This window comes from Hemibagrus wyckioides, linkage group LG01 (genome assembly GCF_019097595.1).
Source record: "Hemibagrus wyckioides isolate EC202008001 linkage group LG01, SWU_Hwy_1.0, whole genome shotgun sequence".
Taxonomy (NCBI): domain Eukaryota; kingdom Metazoa; phylum Chordata; class Actinopteri; order Siluriformes; family Bagridae; genus Hemibagrus; species Hemibagrus wyckioides.
Window position 1 is genome coordinate 13,963,423 of NC_080710.1, and position 16,798 is coordinate 13,980,220.

Sequence of the window (16,798 nt, forward strand, 5' to 3'; positions counted from 1 at the left end):
CACCTGATTTGAGTTAACCAAAGACTAAATTCTTTCCTTTTAACATTCTACCTATTCACAGTGCTGTGAAATCAGAGTTGCAAAGCCCCATGTCTACTTAAGCAGCTAGAAAATCAGGCTGATATCAGAATGTTATATGCTATACAGAGCTACAGTATTTCATGACTAGATATTGCAACTGCAACAGTCTTAATGTAACTTTATATCAATGTAAGTATATTTTATGTCATACAGCTCTTTAAACAACCAAGAAGCATTCGCAGCTTATTTTTCTGCATAAGTTTGCTTTTGCTTATACCTGTATGTTCAGTAACACACACAGGCAGAAACACATTCAAAATGGAACATCATTCCATTGAAAGTCACCAAACACTGCGTATTGTCAGGGGGGTGAATACTTAAGCAAAACATTGTATTTATTTCTTACTGTGGGCTGATATTGTTACAAATATCATGTTTGAACTATCAGAGTAAAAGCCATCACAGTGGACTATTTACACTCTTGAATAGTTAAAGGTTCTTATCTTCCTAAAGGGGATCTGCTTGGAATAATATCTGACAAGAAAAACAGTTTCTGTTGTTGCATTCTACATGGGATGCAGAAAGGAACAGTCCAAATAATCACATAATATATTAAGGTTCTTGATGTCACCGTTTTTAAATAGTGCGTAATAACGACCTTTTGTAATAGCAACCTGAAAAAGTCTATGGGTTTTCTCTCAGGTCCGCTTGTAAAGGCACTCCAGTGGGCAGTGGAGTTCTCATCTGCACACATATACAGCTAACACTGTAAATTATAACATCTTAGATATTTAATAATCAATAATTCAATAATTATTTGCACAAAAAAATCTGCGAGCCACACGCAAGCTTTTCTTAAACGCAGTGAGTAGTGTGTTATGTTAGGTGTGAGCAGGGCACAGAGAGGAGCTCGGGTTCTGCGTCATGACGCAGTGATGTTCTGTGTGGCGACGCTTTCACATCGTCGCGCGCTGCTTGCACCGGATACCGGACCGAGCACCGGTCACCTGCTGCAGTGTCACATCATAACATTATCTCACCTTACTGCACTCTCTGCGTGGTTTTTAACTGCTTTTCTTTTCGGAAATGGAGTTTTACAGTGGGAAAAGTACTAGGATTAAACTGTGTGCTGAAGGACAAACGTGTTTTATTTGTCGTTATAAAGGACGCGATTCATTGTAGGTGGAGTCGGCATTCCATGAGGTAGGTAAGATCTTTCTATTTATTGAATTTTGAATCGATTTTATTCCCCATGGATAGTTATGAGTGCATGATAATTATTTGCTATTTATTTCATTAGTAGTATCCTCATGCAAGCGTTCAAATGGGAAATATTGTTTATGAACATAATATTAGAGTCAGGCGCCAGTGCGTTTTCATATTTTCATCATCTCATTAATTTATGAGGAAATCAGATTGAAGTTTATCCCAGATTTCTGCTAGATGCTAGAAAAGATCTAATTGTTTAATAGTTAGAGTGAGACTGTGGCTGTAAGGTAACTGATGAAAAAATGAAAAAAGCAAAGAAAAACAAAAAGTGTGTCTCTCTGTAGTAGTAATCAGACATACTTTTACAGAAAATATGACGAAGTTTACCTCTTATCCAGAGAAATAACTACATTTTGGGATTATTTATTTATTTATTTATGTTTATTCATATTCTGCTATTTGTCTCAGCAGTCTCAGCAATATCAGTATTACCATAACCAAACAGATGGTGAGATGGTGAGATAGTTTGAACCCTCACAGGCAGCTGAGGGCTTTACTGTAAACAGACCTCATTCCTGTTAAGATTAAGTTCAGAGCCACAACTGAAACATTCTTGCTTTAATGAAAAAGCTTTAATTAAAAGGGGGGAATTTAACATTGCATAATTGCAAATGGAGGGTGGGAGGGCAAAGTGATTTGGTGCAGTGGCTCTACCATAACATTCATGTTATGACTGCTGATTAGAAATTCATTTGTCAGCTATACTATCATTTGATTCTAGGGTTAGAGTACACTGTAAAGGTGCAAATTATTTGGGTAACACCTTACATTATGAATAATTATGCACTAATACCTGAATTAACACTTACTAACGATGAGTGAATTCAAACATGCTCAAGAATAAAGAATGTGAATTAAGCATGCATAACTTAAAATTGTTCACCTTTTTGGATAGAGGAACAGAGCCCCAGACCTGAGACACCCAGAGTACATACTGCTCAAGGGCTCAGCAGTGGCAGCTTGGGGTTCCAGGGACTGAAACTCATGAACTTTCAAGCAGTAGACCATTGCCACTCAGCTACCACTGTTAATTATATGTTTTCATTTTAATTTTCTTCTAAAGGTTTTGTTGCTCTCAGATTTTTTCTTCCATAACCTTTTTTTGCCCATCTTTACCAAAGAAATCTAAAATGTCATAGATCAGGAGACAGAGAAGAAAACTCTGTTTTAAATGAAATCTGTCAAAACTGTGAGTTAGCAGTCTTACACTTTCTATTCACCCCCATTATTACTGTATATAACCAGTATTCTATAACAACATACAGAAAAAAAAGTGTTTAGAATTATATTAGTTTTATGTGTAATAAGTCATTGCATGACATGTTATTTGTGTCATACTGTGGTGTGACAGAATGTTTTCTTTCTCTGTTCAAATCCTAATGCACGCTTATAAAAAGAACATTGCGCTACAACTGAATTAAATTCCTTAGACTTAAGGCTGAAAGTCCTCATGGGGACATATTGAGCTTAGTGGGTGTCCAGTCATTATGAATCGGATTAGGAATTTGTCTTGAAATTATTCGCTTCTCAGCATGAAGGTTCATAAACACTGAGCTGTTGAAGAGTAGGCAGACTGGGGAGGCTTTATAGATAAGACACTGCTCCTAACTGTACAGCATTCAAGTCTGGTCTTTCAGCATGTGATCTGAAATGCAGCTCACAGGACAGGCGTAGGGTGGTGTAGGGGAGCACAAAGGAGATGGGGACAGGCTTTGTCACTGTGTCACTGCTATCAACCCTTGATCAGCCTGAACGATGGCCTGCCTCAGGTGGGGATGCACTATAGCACAGAGGGGGAGGAGAAATGGAAAGAGTGGTCCTATTTTGCTCCTGGCACGGAAAAAAAAGACCAAAAGACATACGCAAACATCAAACACTTTTCAGGTGCACTAAGAGATGTTCTTCTTAGTAGGTTCCTTACAAGTGAGCTGACATAGGATTGCCTAATTGAATAGGGAATAGGTGACACAGGGCTTTTAAGAAACACCAGGGCAGAGCAAAGCTAATTACAATGTCTTCATTTATGTGGAGGAGCTTCTGCAGTTAACTTCATTAACCTCAGGTAATACTGTATGTAATACAATTGAACTACTCATTGCTTAAGTTAATTTAACTTAATTAAATTACTTAAGATGACATTTATGTAACAACCAGGGTGCCCCATCCCACTACATTTACATTATTGAAACAACACCATGTGTAGTTATGTTTTAATTTCTGTATCATCTTCACAGTAATATCTGCAAAACAAGTGCAGTTTTGTCCACAGAGCTGATACATGCCATATGCCATACTGTCCTTAACTGATATTTTTTGTGTAACTCAGATGTTAAATAAAGATCCAGTTGCTAAAGGTCAACCGACCTTTAAAATGTGCCGAGAGGTCAACCCAGCTAACCATTGTTTAAAGCATTATCTGTAATTAAGATTGATTAATTTGCTGTCGATTGTATGATTAATTAGATTGATATGTCAAAGAGGATCATGTAATCTGATCTGTGTGATCTGTAATCACTTAGAGGCCCAGTACTGCAATAAAATCCAATAAGGTTCAGTATTTTCTGTTCAATTACACATGCTTTATCTCTAACCTAACAAGCAGTGTTCTTACTTAGATCATTTAAGGCAAAAGCAAATTTCTCAAGTTACATGTAAGTAGTGTGAATTTGATAGACTTTGATACTTTCATTTTTTTACTATTATTCTTTTTATAGTTCTGGCATAGGCAGATACTAAATTAAAGGGAATTAATACAACTTTCAACAAGCTACAGCAAAAGACCATTGATCTCAGGGATATTTTTTTTATCTCATTTGACCATATTTGGGTATCATACTTTCAAGACAACATAAAGCACATGTTTAAACTCTCCTGTAGATTTCAGTAGTGCAAATTTCAGTCTGCTGGAGACTCATGGTGAGATCATCCATTGCCACACACATTTTATACTGAGTGAGATCTCAGCATCAAAATACAGCCGTTCCACTGGACGGTTCATCTATATGGTGTAATTCATTTCTATCTGAACATCTGGTGTTCTCTGCGCACTTCAGGATTGTTATCAATGCAGTAAAGACTGAATTCAGCAAAGACAACTCTCTCCATCACTGTCCAACTACAGCTTAGCTAGTGCTAGCCTTTGCTTATTTGAAGAACAAAATGCATTCACATTTACATTTTCACACCATCAGCAAACATGTGTTGCTTAGACATATTTTTAAGTTTGCTAGGGTAAAAAGTACAAAGTCAAATTATATGCTCATGAGTTTTAAAGCTACAATACATTCTCATTCCCACCTGCTGTTGAAGAGATCACCCCATTGTAACCGGAGAGATACAGTTAACTAACTGATACTTCAGCTCTCCTTTAGAAGAGCATCTAAAAATAGCCATACGGTTGCCAAATGATTTGCTCATTACTCATTTTCTCTGGAGCTCTGAGTCACATCTGCCCTCAGTGGCAAATGTGAATCATGTCAGCACTTTCTCCTGTGCTGCTGGTAATCGAAGCATTAAAGCAGTTAGATGAGAGGGTTAGGGGTTCCTAGATTTTCAGATTTTTGAAGAATGATGGAGGATTTTCTTTAATATAACAAATTATAAACTAAAAGAATATATTATATATAATTTATGTATATTCTTATACAAAAAGTAGGATTCTCCATTTCTTGAATATATTCTGCCATGTTTTTGAAAGTGAACCCAGAGGAATGATTTGAACACAGATTAATTAATGAATGAATTTAATCTAGCTCTTTGTGGCCTCAAACCACTGATATACAGTTTACTATTATTATTATTAGTAGTAGTAGTAGTAGTAGTAGTAGTAGTAGTAGTAGCAGTAGTAGTAAATAGTACAGTATGATACAGTAAATTATCTGATCAGTTAATGGCTGTGTCTTTTTGATACAGCTTAATAAATTGGCAGAAATATGAATGTTTTTTCAGTTAGGAATCACACGCTAGGGTGGTTTGAGTGTATATTTTGTGGCGTTAAGGTCAGTTAAAGCTTGGATAGCTTTAGTAAAGCTGTCAAGGTGACCCGACTTGGCATTTCAATCTCTATGTGTCATCCACAACAATGATGTCACTGAGGTCAGGAAGTGTTATTTGGTATGAACCTGTAAGCGAAAACACACCAGAATGACATTATCAAAGACATAGACTCATCTAATAACATCTTTAACCGAATGTAAGACTATATATGATATATAGATTTTTATAAGATTATACTATAGTTTAATTTAAGATATATAGATTATTAAACCTGCTAGACTTCTAGAATATTTGCACTAATGTCAAGCTTGAGCTAGTCTTGTTGTTTTGCTTTTTTTTGGACAGGTGAGATGAAAATGAGCATTTATTTCGAGAAAGAAACAAATTATTTTTCAGACAGAATAAGGCTTTGTCAAGCTTAAAATGAGGAAAAATGAGCAAAATATTAATAATAATCTTACAAAAGTTTCATTGTAATCTTATATTAGGTAATATTAGATAAATTTGACAATACTGAAGATATTTTAACTTTTGCATTGTTTAAACTACTTTTTTTTCCAAACTGTACAACAATGTAATAATGTGCTGTTTCTCTTAAGAGGTTGTGGATTCAGGGTAACTGGATGCCGAGGAACAACTCTCTCTTTTGGCCCTCAGAGCTGGACATTTCTCTGCAGGATGTCTCAAATTCTTCTCGCTCCCCTCCACTGGCTGAGTGGGAAGCTCCCACATTCACCCGGGCAGCACAGTTTCGAGTTGGTGCCACACTGGTGCTCTTCCTGTTTGCAGCAGTCAGTAACCTGGCACTTCTCATCAGCGTGTGCCGTGGACGTGGACGGCGCCTGGCATCTCACCTGCGGCCCCTCATTACAAGCCTGGCTGCAGCAGATCTGATGATGACATTCATCGTGATGCCACTGGACATGGTGTGGAACGTGACGGTGCAGTGGCATGGTGGTGACAGTCTTTGCAAGTTGCTTAGCTTCCTTAAGTTGTTTGCCATGCAGTCCTCTGCATTCATCCTGGTGGTGATCAGTCTGGATCGACATCACGCTATCCTGCACCCTCTCGACACCATAAACGCACACCGGCGCAACAAGAGAATGCTGATGTTGGCATGGAGCCTCAGCTTGCTGCTCGCCTCACCACAGGTGGGCTAAAGCACCGCACACATAAACTATGTTGTGCTATTACCCTCATGGGTACACAGATATCCACTGTGCTCTATGTTAATAATGTCATTATGTTCTGTGGGGTTTTTTCACAACAGTACCAATGCTGTGACCCAGTCACTGCTTAAATGCTCCATTATGGCTTCTGTGAAATTGGATGAGTCGCAGATGTTGAGTAGTTTAATTCGTGTATTTTTTCCTGAATCACAAACTATTAGCTTGGATAAAGAGTGTGATTGAGATTGAGGTTGAATCCATATTTGATGACCAATGAAAGAACTTGTGGTCCTTTTATTTTTAATGTTCTTTCATTAATGTGGTATGAAATTAACCATTTTGTTGTTTCCATACAGTTCAGAACAATAGTTATTTCCAGACAAAAAAAAAACAATATAGAAAAAACAATATAGAGAACTATTATGATCCTTTTTAAGAGAATGTGCTGAAGACCAGGAATAATTGTTTTTAATAAGTAGCTCATCCTCCCACTTTCATAAGTGCATACATCTGTTTTTACATATGCTTATGACTTATAGTAAGCTACAAACTGCTATGAGTGATTTTTCATAGCAAGAATGAGCTTTCTGATGATGCTGGTCAAGCACCTACCATCATCATCATGATCATCATCATCATCATCAACATTTTAATTATTTTAAAGCCAACATTATGTTAACCACTACTTAATGCATTATGTCATTTTTAGAGAGTCTAAGGTTTAGGATGAGAGTCAATCCACCTTCATGGTCTGTCTGACAGACTCTGATTTTTCCACACTGGCGCACACATACGCACACATACACACATACACACACACACACACACACACACACACACACACACACACTGATCTCATTACTGTATACTGTGCAATTGTATATATCAGGTATATTACGAGGCTTCTGGTGAGCTAGAAATAAGGCTTTTGCAGTCATAACAGCCTTGGCTTTTTATTTTGCCCCCAAAAAATGCCTCAGAGGTTCACATGAGGGTCACAGTATGAAAATTTCAGCAGTAATGAGGAGGGTTCAAAGCACACTTATTACTCATGCATGCCACATACATTGCCCAAAAACAGTGGTGATGTGATACTCTATTTCTGTGTGTGTGCGTGTGTGTGTGTGTGTGTGTGTGTATGAAGATGTATTGTGTCAGGATTACAATATGCTAGCGTGTTACATCAGTATTATGTATAGCAGAGGAGCACAAGGATTGCTGGGAATTTTATATGCACACCTGTCAGGGGCACAAAATGCTTGTGTCTCAGGTTATTCCTGCCTAATCTAATATACACCTGCTGCAGCAGGACTGGGAGGAAGGGGGGATGTCATTTGATCACAGTAATGCAGCAGGAGATGAGAATTGAGAATCACTTGAGAAATTGGGAAAGAGCAAGTAATGTGTAAAAAGGTACCAGAGTATAACAGGATCATAACAAAGGGAATCATTTAAAATGACATCTGTGTTGGTTGGTTTTATAGAATATTTTACTGTAACTAAAATGACATTTTGAGTCTCTAAAGTGTGTCTCTTCTTTCAGTTGTTCATCTTCAGAGCAATCAAAGCTGAAAAAGTTGATTTCACTCAATGTGTGACACACGGGAGTTTCCGTGAGCGATGGCAGGAGACAGTTTACAACATGTTCCACTTTGTCACTCTCTACGTCATCCCACTGCTAGTCATGAGCTGCTGTTACACACGCATCCTCGTCGAGATCAACAGACAGGAGCGCAAAAATAAAGGTAATTGCACGGTATTAACTCATATAGCAGCAGCTGTTCATTCCACGTATCATCCTGGATATATAGTTTGTAGAATAAGTTGTGGAATAAGTTTCTTGTTCTGCACACATTTACACAAAAAGGTTTCGCATCCATCATGAAACCAATCACACACTCTATTTCATCAGCTATCCACAGACCAATCAGTCTACTTTTAGCATGTAAAGTGAAAGGGAATAAAAACTTAAGTATGTTATAATACTGATCCTATAGATCATAAAGATAATATCTCTGATGCAGATAAAGACATGGTATGCTAAAGGAAAAGGTGACGCCACAAATTTAGGCCTGAGTCTACAACTATAAAGTCAGATTAATATTGCATAGTGCACTGCGTTTTCCCAGATCAGAGATCATCAGTATTTGGCTTTATACTAAAAGTCCTATGTGACACTAGCAAGTATTAATATTTAATCCAGTTTTAATGGGGAATTCAAGTTATTCCGCATTTAGGTTCCCTATTAAGTATTTCAGCCTGACATAATCTACTTCTTCTGTGCAGCGGGGGAGTCATGTCTCCGGCGCAGCAGAACAGATATGATCCCTAAAGCAAGAATGAAGACTCTGAAGATGACCATAATCATCGTCCTGTCATTCATAGTCTGCTGGACTCCATATTACCTGTTGGGGATCTGGTACTGGTTCCAACCAGAGATGCTGAAGGTCACTCCTGAGTATGTCCACCACCTGCTCTTTGTCTTTGGTAACCTGAACACCTGCTGTGACCCAGTAATCTACGGCCTGTACACTCCGTCTTTCCGTGCTGACCTTGCACGCTGCTGGGGCTGCCGCTCAACCGGCGAATCTCCTCGCTCTTTGGAACGACTCTCTGCCCGACAGGGACCTCACAGCGCAGAGCAGGAGTCTGATCCTGCCAGTGTGAAAGGGGCTGAGGGGTAACCTGCGAGGAACCCTTCCAAATCGCTCCACATACCCTCAAGCAGTGCAAGCGCTGAAATAGCTAAAATGTGCATTAAGGGTGGATTACAAGGGAAGCAGTGTTTTTTCAGAAATATAATGTAATGTAGTGTAATAAAATGCCCTTGTAAAAAATGTTAAGGTCAGAACAGAAATACAGTTATCTGCATGCACTGCAGCAAGTACATCAGCATTATAGCTGATTTCTGTGATGCTGCCAGCTCCACAGTTGGTACTTTAAACTTTAGCAATAGCTGACATTTTACACCAGCAGTGAGTGACATTTTGTGCTGCAAGTCTGAGTCTCTGTGCAACTTTTTAACGAACAAATCTTACATCATTTCATATTTGCATAATTAAGTTTAATAACCTTGCACAGCCTGTACAGAGACCACAGAGACTGATTTACAGGGATAAAAAAAAAGTGTTTAAAGCCAGAACAGACTGTAGCTCCTTTTGAAAGTGAAAAGGAATCTGATTTCACATTGGGCCACATTAAAAACTGGCTTAGCACAGAATTAAACAGAGATTTTGTACTAGAAAAACTGCATGGTCTTCAGAGAGTCAATAAGTATGCTTATTAATGTGAGTTGTGTGTTTGGCATCAGAATCAATGTATATAGTGTGAGATGCACAGAGAGAGAGGTTGTTAAATCTCAGTATGTGTTAAATCTTTGAGAAAGTTATATATCACTGTCTCATCAGCAATAGAATCAAGGGTCAAGGATAATCAACAGAATGGTGTTCACTGTAGGTTATTGTAATGGGCTCTGGTCACTACTCTACAGAGGCTCACTGCCTGTGTGGAGCACAATAAGGACCACAGGACAATAATCTGAGGAAGAAGTGTTGTATACACACACACACATAGTTTCCCCCTATCTCAGTCTATTATGGAATATTGACCAATACATGTGGTAGTTTAAGTAAGAAAGAACAACTACAATATTTACAATATGATATTACAAAATAAAAGACGAGATTAGCCAAAGAAGTACGCACTGGTAACCAGACCGGCATTTCCTCCACCAAAAATGATTTATTTTAATTTTTTCGAACACATAAATAGTTAGTAATGTAAAAAGACAGGACAAATATAAAATAAAACATCAACATGTAATGAAGATTAATAGGGCCAAGCTTTAATCTACATTAACTTTACGCCTAATGTGCTTTTTATCTTCACAGTTGCTCGCAGGGAGCTCAAGTTCATCAGCCAGTGATTAGCAGTTTAAATTAGCGTCTTCATCAGTGTTGAACTGTAATGGTGAAAAAGGCAGAGAATATTCTTTTGGTATTTCTGCAAGAATGTTGTCCCTGTGAACATCTTAGAGAAAGGAGTTTTTCCCCTGCCACACTGAGGGTGGTGTGGTGATGCAGTGTCTGTTCTCCAAAAATGTTTTTGTACTTTCCAAACAAATTACATCCATTGTCATTTTCATTTGTTCAGGATTAATGCTTAGAGGCAGGAGCGAAACAAACTATACACCTAATCTAAACTGTTGTGGTTATGTCCCATCATCTACAGTATTGTAGAGGTTCCTGATATATGGAATTAATGCACACTTGGCAGCCATTCATTTAAGAACCAATGATGTGAGTTTATACAAGATATTATGCCAGTGACTATAGAAACAACAGGATTTAATGGTGAGAGTGGAACAATAAAGCATTACACATGAGAATGCAGTAAAATCCTCTGCATTAGTTTACCTCCTACAGTCAGTAATGAGAGAGCTGCTGATACAGCACAACCTGCTTACATCTCACAAACAATACAATTTGTATGTACACCCATGCATACATGTACATAATACACACAAGATATCAGCAATTTATAATTACAGGAATGTTCTGGAAAAGCCTTATAATCCTGTGTGAAAATGACTGAATTAATGAAAGTCATTTTCAGGCTTGAGTCTTAATGGAATTTTCCCTTTTGCTCAGATGGTCAAAGCAGGGATTGTGTCAGGATTAATTCCTACTGTGAGCTAACACAAGTAACAAATGATCCTGTACAGAATACATGAAGGAAGTCAGGGAATCTCTACAGCATATCAGAACCTTTTCAAGATGGAGATATCACCAGACAGTATATGCCACATTCTGCCATGAGCTCACACAAGCACACTGACGCTCACACACACTATAGAACACACAGGGTCTGTCTCTCTAGAAAGGTCCCCAGGGTCCTGCTAGCTGCCATGGCAACACTTGAAGTCCATGTAGCTGGTGTGATGAAGATTTCTTGATGATGTGGCCAAAAGAAAAGCAATTACTGTGCGTCATCTCTTGTTTTTGAATCTAAACTTCTATCCTGATCAGATGTGATTTTGCATTTTGTTGCCTGACCACTTGGAAAGAATACAATAGTCTGAACTCAATGCATCTATTACACATACTGTATAATGCTGTTTTAAATCAAACTGCCATTCATCAAAGTTGAGCCTTCATGGCCATGCTTCTGTTTGTCAGTACTCATGTCTGGTTTCAGTGAGCGTAACAATTGAACAAAATGCAAAGCTTTGTTTATGCAGAAGAGGCTGTTAATGCTTTTAGTGATCATCTTCTCCATGAAATAGTATGAGCATCAGCTCAGAAAGAAGCAGTTTCACTTGTCTTTAATGAAACGTGTTAAGCCCTGGTGATAGGAAAGAACTAGCAAGTGGTTGGGAATTAGCAAATGACCTTTATGAGAAAATGGGCTGAAAAATCTCCTGGTACATTACCAAGTCCAAGCTGCCCTGCATCCTAATAAGGTTTGCAGGGTCTTTGGAGGAAAATAAAATAACACAACATCAAAGATCCTCCTCCATAATTAACAGTGGGAATTAGATCAAATTTCTTTATAACCATCCTTCTCTTCTCAGACAAAAGCCTTCCTTAGTGCTTGTTGCCAAAAAGCTGAATGATTCATTTCACAGACTCACATTTGGGTGTGTTGTGTAATGTATAAATAAGGGCCAGGAGCATCAAAGGTCACTATTCTTTTTGACAGTTACATGAGTCAAATATATAGTTCATATCATTCCATGTGCTCAAATCGACACTCATTCCCACACAACTTTGATGAATAAGGACCTCTGTGAGTAGAAGCTAAGGCTGAGACTGAGTTTGGTTCCTTCATGCTGATCATGTTCCTAGATCATACATTATTCAGCAATCCATATAAATCTGAACCAACAGGGATTCTTAGGCTAAATATAAACCACTATGTGTGCAAATGGATGTGCCTTGCATAACTTTGCATTGAAAAAAAAAATTAATTCAAACTTTATTACCTGTTCATTCTCAATGAAAATCTGCCTTTGGGTTCTTTATGCTGCATTACCGGAGTGAGAGTATGATCAAGGAATTTTCTTCAGTTCCAGTACTCTAAGTGCAGTCAATATATAATTAGAGGAAAGCAACCCAGAGGCTATCTGGAGAAGCTGCATTAGGCCTTTTGGCTATTTAAACATATTATTGGCATGAAGAGGACATTGTAAATCCTCATCTATCGTTTTCCTTCTGGTATTTCTGGTGCTTTATCTTTGATAGATTTATTGATTGATTTGCAAAGCAGGTAGCCAAGCCAGAACATTCAAAGAAGATGCTTTCCTCATGTCTGAAACTGATGCTTACACTTCCCAGTCTCAGTATAGCTGTAATACTTTTTCAGCAGGGAATGTGATCCTGTATAGTAATTAACTTGTAATTTAGCCTCATACTCTATTAAGAACACACACTGACAAAGATTCTACCCTAACCATAAGACCATCCTTCTAATTCTGTTTCCTATAAGGAATTCTGATATATGTACATTAGACAGAGAAGCTTACTGAACTTATGGAAATAATTACATTTGGCTTTTGGACTATTCTGCATGAATTCTTTAACACACTGATTAGAGTGAATCTCTGTTGTTGATAGGGACTGGCACACAGATGGTGGTTCTGTGACAATTATTCCTGTATTCCTGACCTTTATGTCTTAACATGTAAAACAGTGCAAGTACTGACAGGGTGTTTCCTTATATCTGCACAAGAAGTAGACTGATACTGAACCATACCTAGGCTTACACAGGACTTTGTGATGCCTAATACAATGAGTGGTGAGTTTGCTTTTCATGCAGAGTAACATTTTGTACTTTTTATTGAGATTGTGAAGATGTAAAGTGTTTGTATAGCTAATAAAAGTATGCATTGCTGATGGATTTTCTTGTCAGATAATGTCACTATCATGTTTTATGGTCTGATCTATGGACCTCTAAAGTAGATTAGTTTGGCATAATTAAAAAGACAAATTGATTTCTAAGTTTGGTGTACAGTGTATCTGGACAGTCCTACCTTGGACCAATTTTGGTATGTGCTAATCACCTGCTGTTTTGGAGACGCTCTGACCCAGTTGTCTAGCCATCACTATTTGGCTCATGTCAAAGTCACTCAGATCCTTACAGTTGCCTCTTTTTCCTACATGATTAACAATTCATATTAACTATCTAGCCAGTAAAAATTCAACAACCCTGTATGTTTGTCTTTCATACTGAAAATGAACCTCCTTCAGACACACTGCACTCCACCACATGGTCTGATTTAAAGTCTTTTTTTTTTACCTACACTTCTAAACCATAAAAAGGTACACCTTCTAGAGTAGTGAAATTAATTCAGAGACATTTGTAAATGGTGGGCTTTGCTAAGATTTGTGAGTAACACAGTACCATTCGGCATTGTTTATACAATATTATTGATAATTAAATTCTATATGGTGAAAATAAATTCACATCCAGAAGTCAGTGTTCAGCTTGGGGTTTTTTTTATCTCTAAGGAGCGAAATCCAGTTCATACAAATGAGCATTTAAGGATAGGAATGCTAATACTGCTATCATGTATATGTACAATACCATGCTCTATTACTCATACTCATACTCGGAATAAGTCACCGATTTCATCTAATACTACATGTTATTATGTGACATAGGCTACGGTGCAAAATGGCATCATTCATGATTCAATCAATGAAAAACAGAGTGCAAAATACTCTCTGTGAAAATATAAACAGGATGAAATATATATGTAACCATGATAAAAAGTAAAAAATCCTCATGGCACTAGGTATGACGTGAAAAGAAGCAGCTGAGCTTCATATCAGTATAGTTAAGGAATTTTCTACTTTCCTTTAAATTCCCAGAGCAGATGGATTTCAGTCTTCGCAGGTTTTTAACTGGCTGGTCAATGAAATCAAAATGGCCAGAATACAGAGGATAGTGTGGGTGTGAATAGAGCTCCCGAGTCATGCTTTATTCATATCTGATATTTCATAGTGACAGCCTGAACATGAAGTCTCCCCTTTAAAGTATTATATTTGAAGATTATAAAGTATAAGCTATTGGCCAGTTCTGTTATTCTACATGAGTCTACCCTGTAAGCCACTCACTGCAGTAAACACTGTGCAGTGATATTCAGACTTGCTGCAGTCTCCTGGGACACTGCAGGTCTTCTGCCTTAGATTGCTACCATCAATCCTTATTATAATACTGTCCTATCAGAAAGGCAAATACACACACACACACACACACACAACCAGTCAACACAAAGTGCCTATAGAAAACAGAAACATTGCAAGGAAACAGCTCTGAACCAGTCTGTATACTGGAGGTACAATTTGACATGATGAAATGTGCAGGAATAGAGTTATAGATGACATCTAACATCTATCAACCATAATCAATAAACTGTAAGAAACCAATTTCAGAGCAGCAGTGTAATTATGCTTTACTATTAAAAACAGACCGTTATGAAATCTTGTCAGGTGAAGATGAAAAGGATGAAGGGAAGTTGATTTCACTGTGATTTTTACCATGAGATCCATGGTAACGGAAATTTTCTAGTATTTTCCTGGATTTATGTGGGTTTTTTTGTTTGTTTCGGAACAAGTCTATGCTACTCGCTGTAAATTAAAAGTTGAGCTCTTCATCCAAAAGTATTGATTTTGAAAATATCTGCTAGTCCTTCATATGCTGCTTTGAAGTGCCACTCAGACTTGTTTGTGAGGTGAAGCTTTCATTTCCTAGATGAGCCTGTTGAAATGGAGTGGATAGAATTGGATGCAAAGAAAAATATTGCAGAAACCCATTGAAGACAAGCTTTGAAAAAATTTCTATAGCAGATAAAACTGGTCTTCTGTTTATTTGCGCCATATTTGGAACATATCCCCAGAAAGACAACAGCAACAGCTTGATGACCTTTAGAAAATGATGGCTTATTATGGTGCTGAAGACTACAACTGTTAATGGATTGCAGGGATTCGATCTGACCATGTTGCTGTAACCTGAGCATGAAGAAAGTGGAAAATCTATGTGAAAGTCTATATTGATTTTTGTGGTTGGAGTTCACTGTGGCAGCAGCATTCTATTTTTGTAGCACTCAGTAATAGATAGGCGTGAGCCTGTAGATTTCGGGTGGAAGCTGTTTACTTCTGTGGCAGACTGCAGACGCTGCTGCAATGTGGCCCTGCACCCTTTATGAGTCATATACTGATGAGGTTATCTTACGTACAAGGCTGCTCTACCCTTTCCTTATGTTCTGAGGGAAAAAAAGAGAAAGAAAAAGAGAAATTAATGAAGCAAGCAACAAAGCCAGGACCAAAACAGAGAACACAGAAGTGCTGACAGAAGTGGTAAGAGAAATTATAAATCTATAAAGCTCAGAGTCTGGTGTACAGATGTATCATTAAGCCTTTTTTTTCTCTTTGTGTGTGTGTGTGTGCGCATGGAAAGCATTAAAACTGTACAGTGACAGTATGCACACACACCACATGTTTCATTGTGCATTGGTGAAAAAATGGCTTTTCTCATATCATTATAGTTATCGAGGAATCTGCCTCTATTTGTCAGTTAATCAGTCTCTAGAGGACAAAAAAGCTAGAAGATATTGCCTATGTCTCTGAACACAGTGCAACACAACGACAGTGCTCTGAATCACTTTAATAGTCTTCAGTTTCTAGCACAAGTTTAATCAGTATGAAAGTATCTATATATAACAAGAGCCAGTGTGGTGTAGGCATATGCAAGGTCTTTCGTTTACCAAGAAGATGTTAGTGTAATGTACTTTTTTTATGTAGCATTCATGCTTGCTTTCCAGGAGATGCTTACCGATTCTGTTACTAATCTGTCAGACACTGATGTAATCTGCAACAGAGATAAAGAACACAGTCTAGATCTGTTAGGGAATTTATACAGATTTGCATAAATATTCCCTTAAATTTCCACCTTAAAATTTTACATTTGCTTTAATGAAGACACACTTAAAGGAAAATCAGATATAGGAATAAACAAATAAACAAAAAAATAAATAATGCTTTAGAATTCTAGTCTGAGAGAAATAAAGAAATAGATGATATCACTTTCGACAAGCCAACTGAACATTTCTCTTTAGTGAGAATATGTGAAGTACATTTCAGCTGGAATGTAGATTTTGCTGATGCTGCCCTCACCTTGACTCTGTCTGAGCTGGCACACTGCCCACTGAGCATGACCGCAATGGCGTAGAATGGGCTTAATGTGATAAACTGAACTGGCAATGAGATCTGAACACACACACACACAAGAGACAAGCATCAAAGCATCAACATCCACTCAAACCTCTGTTTACTGCAGTAGAT

At 37.8% G+C, this 16,798-nt stretch overlaps 1 protein-coding gene across 2 annotated transcripts; it reads left to right on the forward strand.

Moving 5' to 3' along the window:
• Nucleotides 1-1,007: 1,007 nt before the first annotated feature.
• Nucleotides 1,008-13,932, forward strand: LOC131368853 (gonadotropin-releasing hormone II receptor-like). Of its 2 annotated transcripts, none has more exons than XM_058415137.1 (4): nt 1,008-1,228; nt 5,888-6,437; nt 7,999-8,200; nt 8,742-13,932. In XM_058415137.1, exons 2-4 carry the CDS (start codon nt 5,910-5,912, stop codon nt 9,137-9,139), a joined length of 1,128 nt encoding a protein of 375 aa, XP_058271120.1. In that variant the 5' UTR covers nt 1,008-1,228; nt 5,888-5,909; the 3' UTR covers nt 9,140-13,932. The 2 variants fall into 2 exon arrangements, with proteins under 2 accessions (XP_058271120.1, XP_058271037.1); XM_058415054.1 differs by having other exon boundaries at nt 1,008-1,224.
• The last annotated feature ends 2,866 nt before the right edge of the window (nt 13,933-16,798 follow it).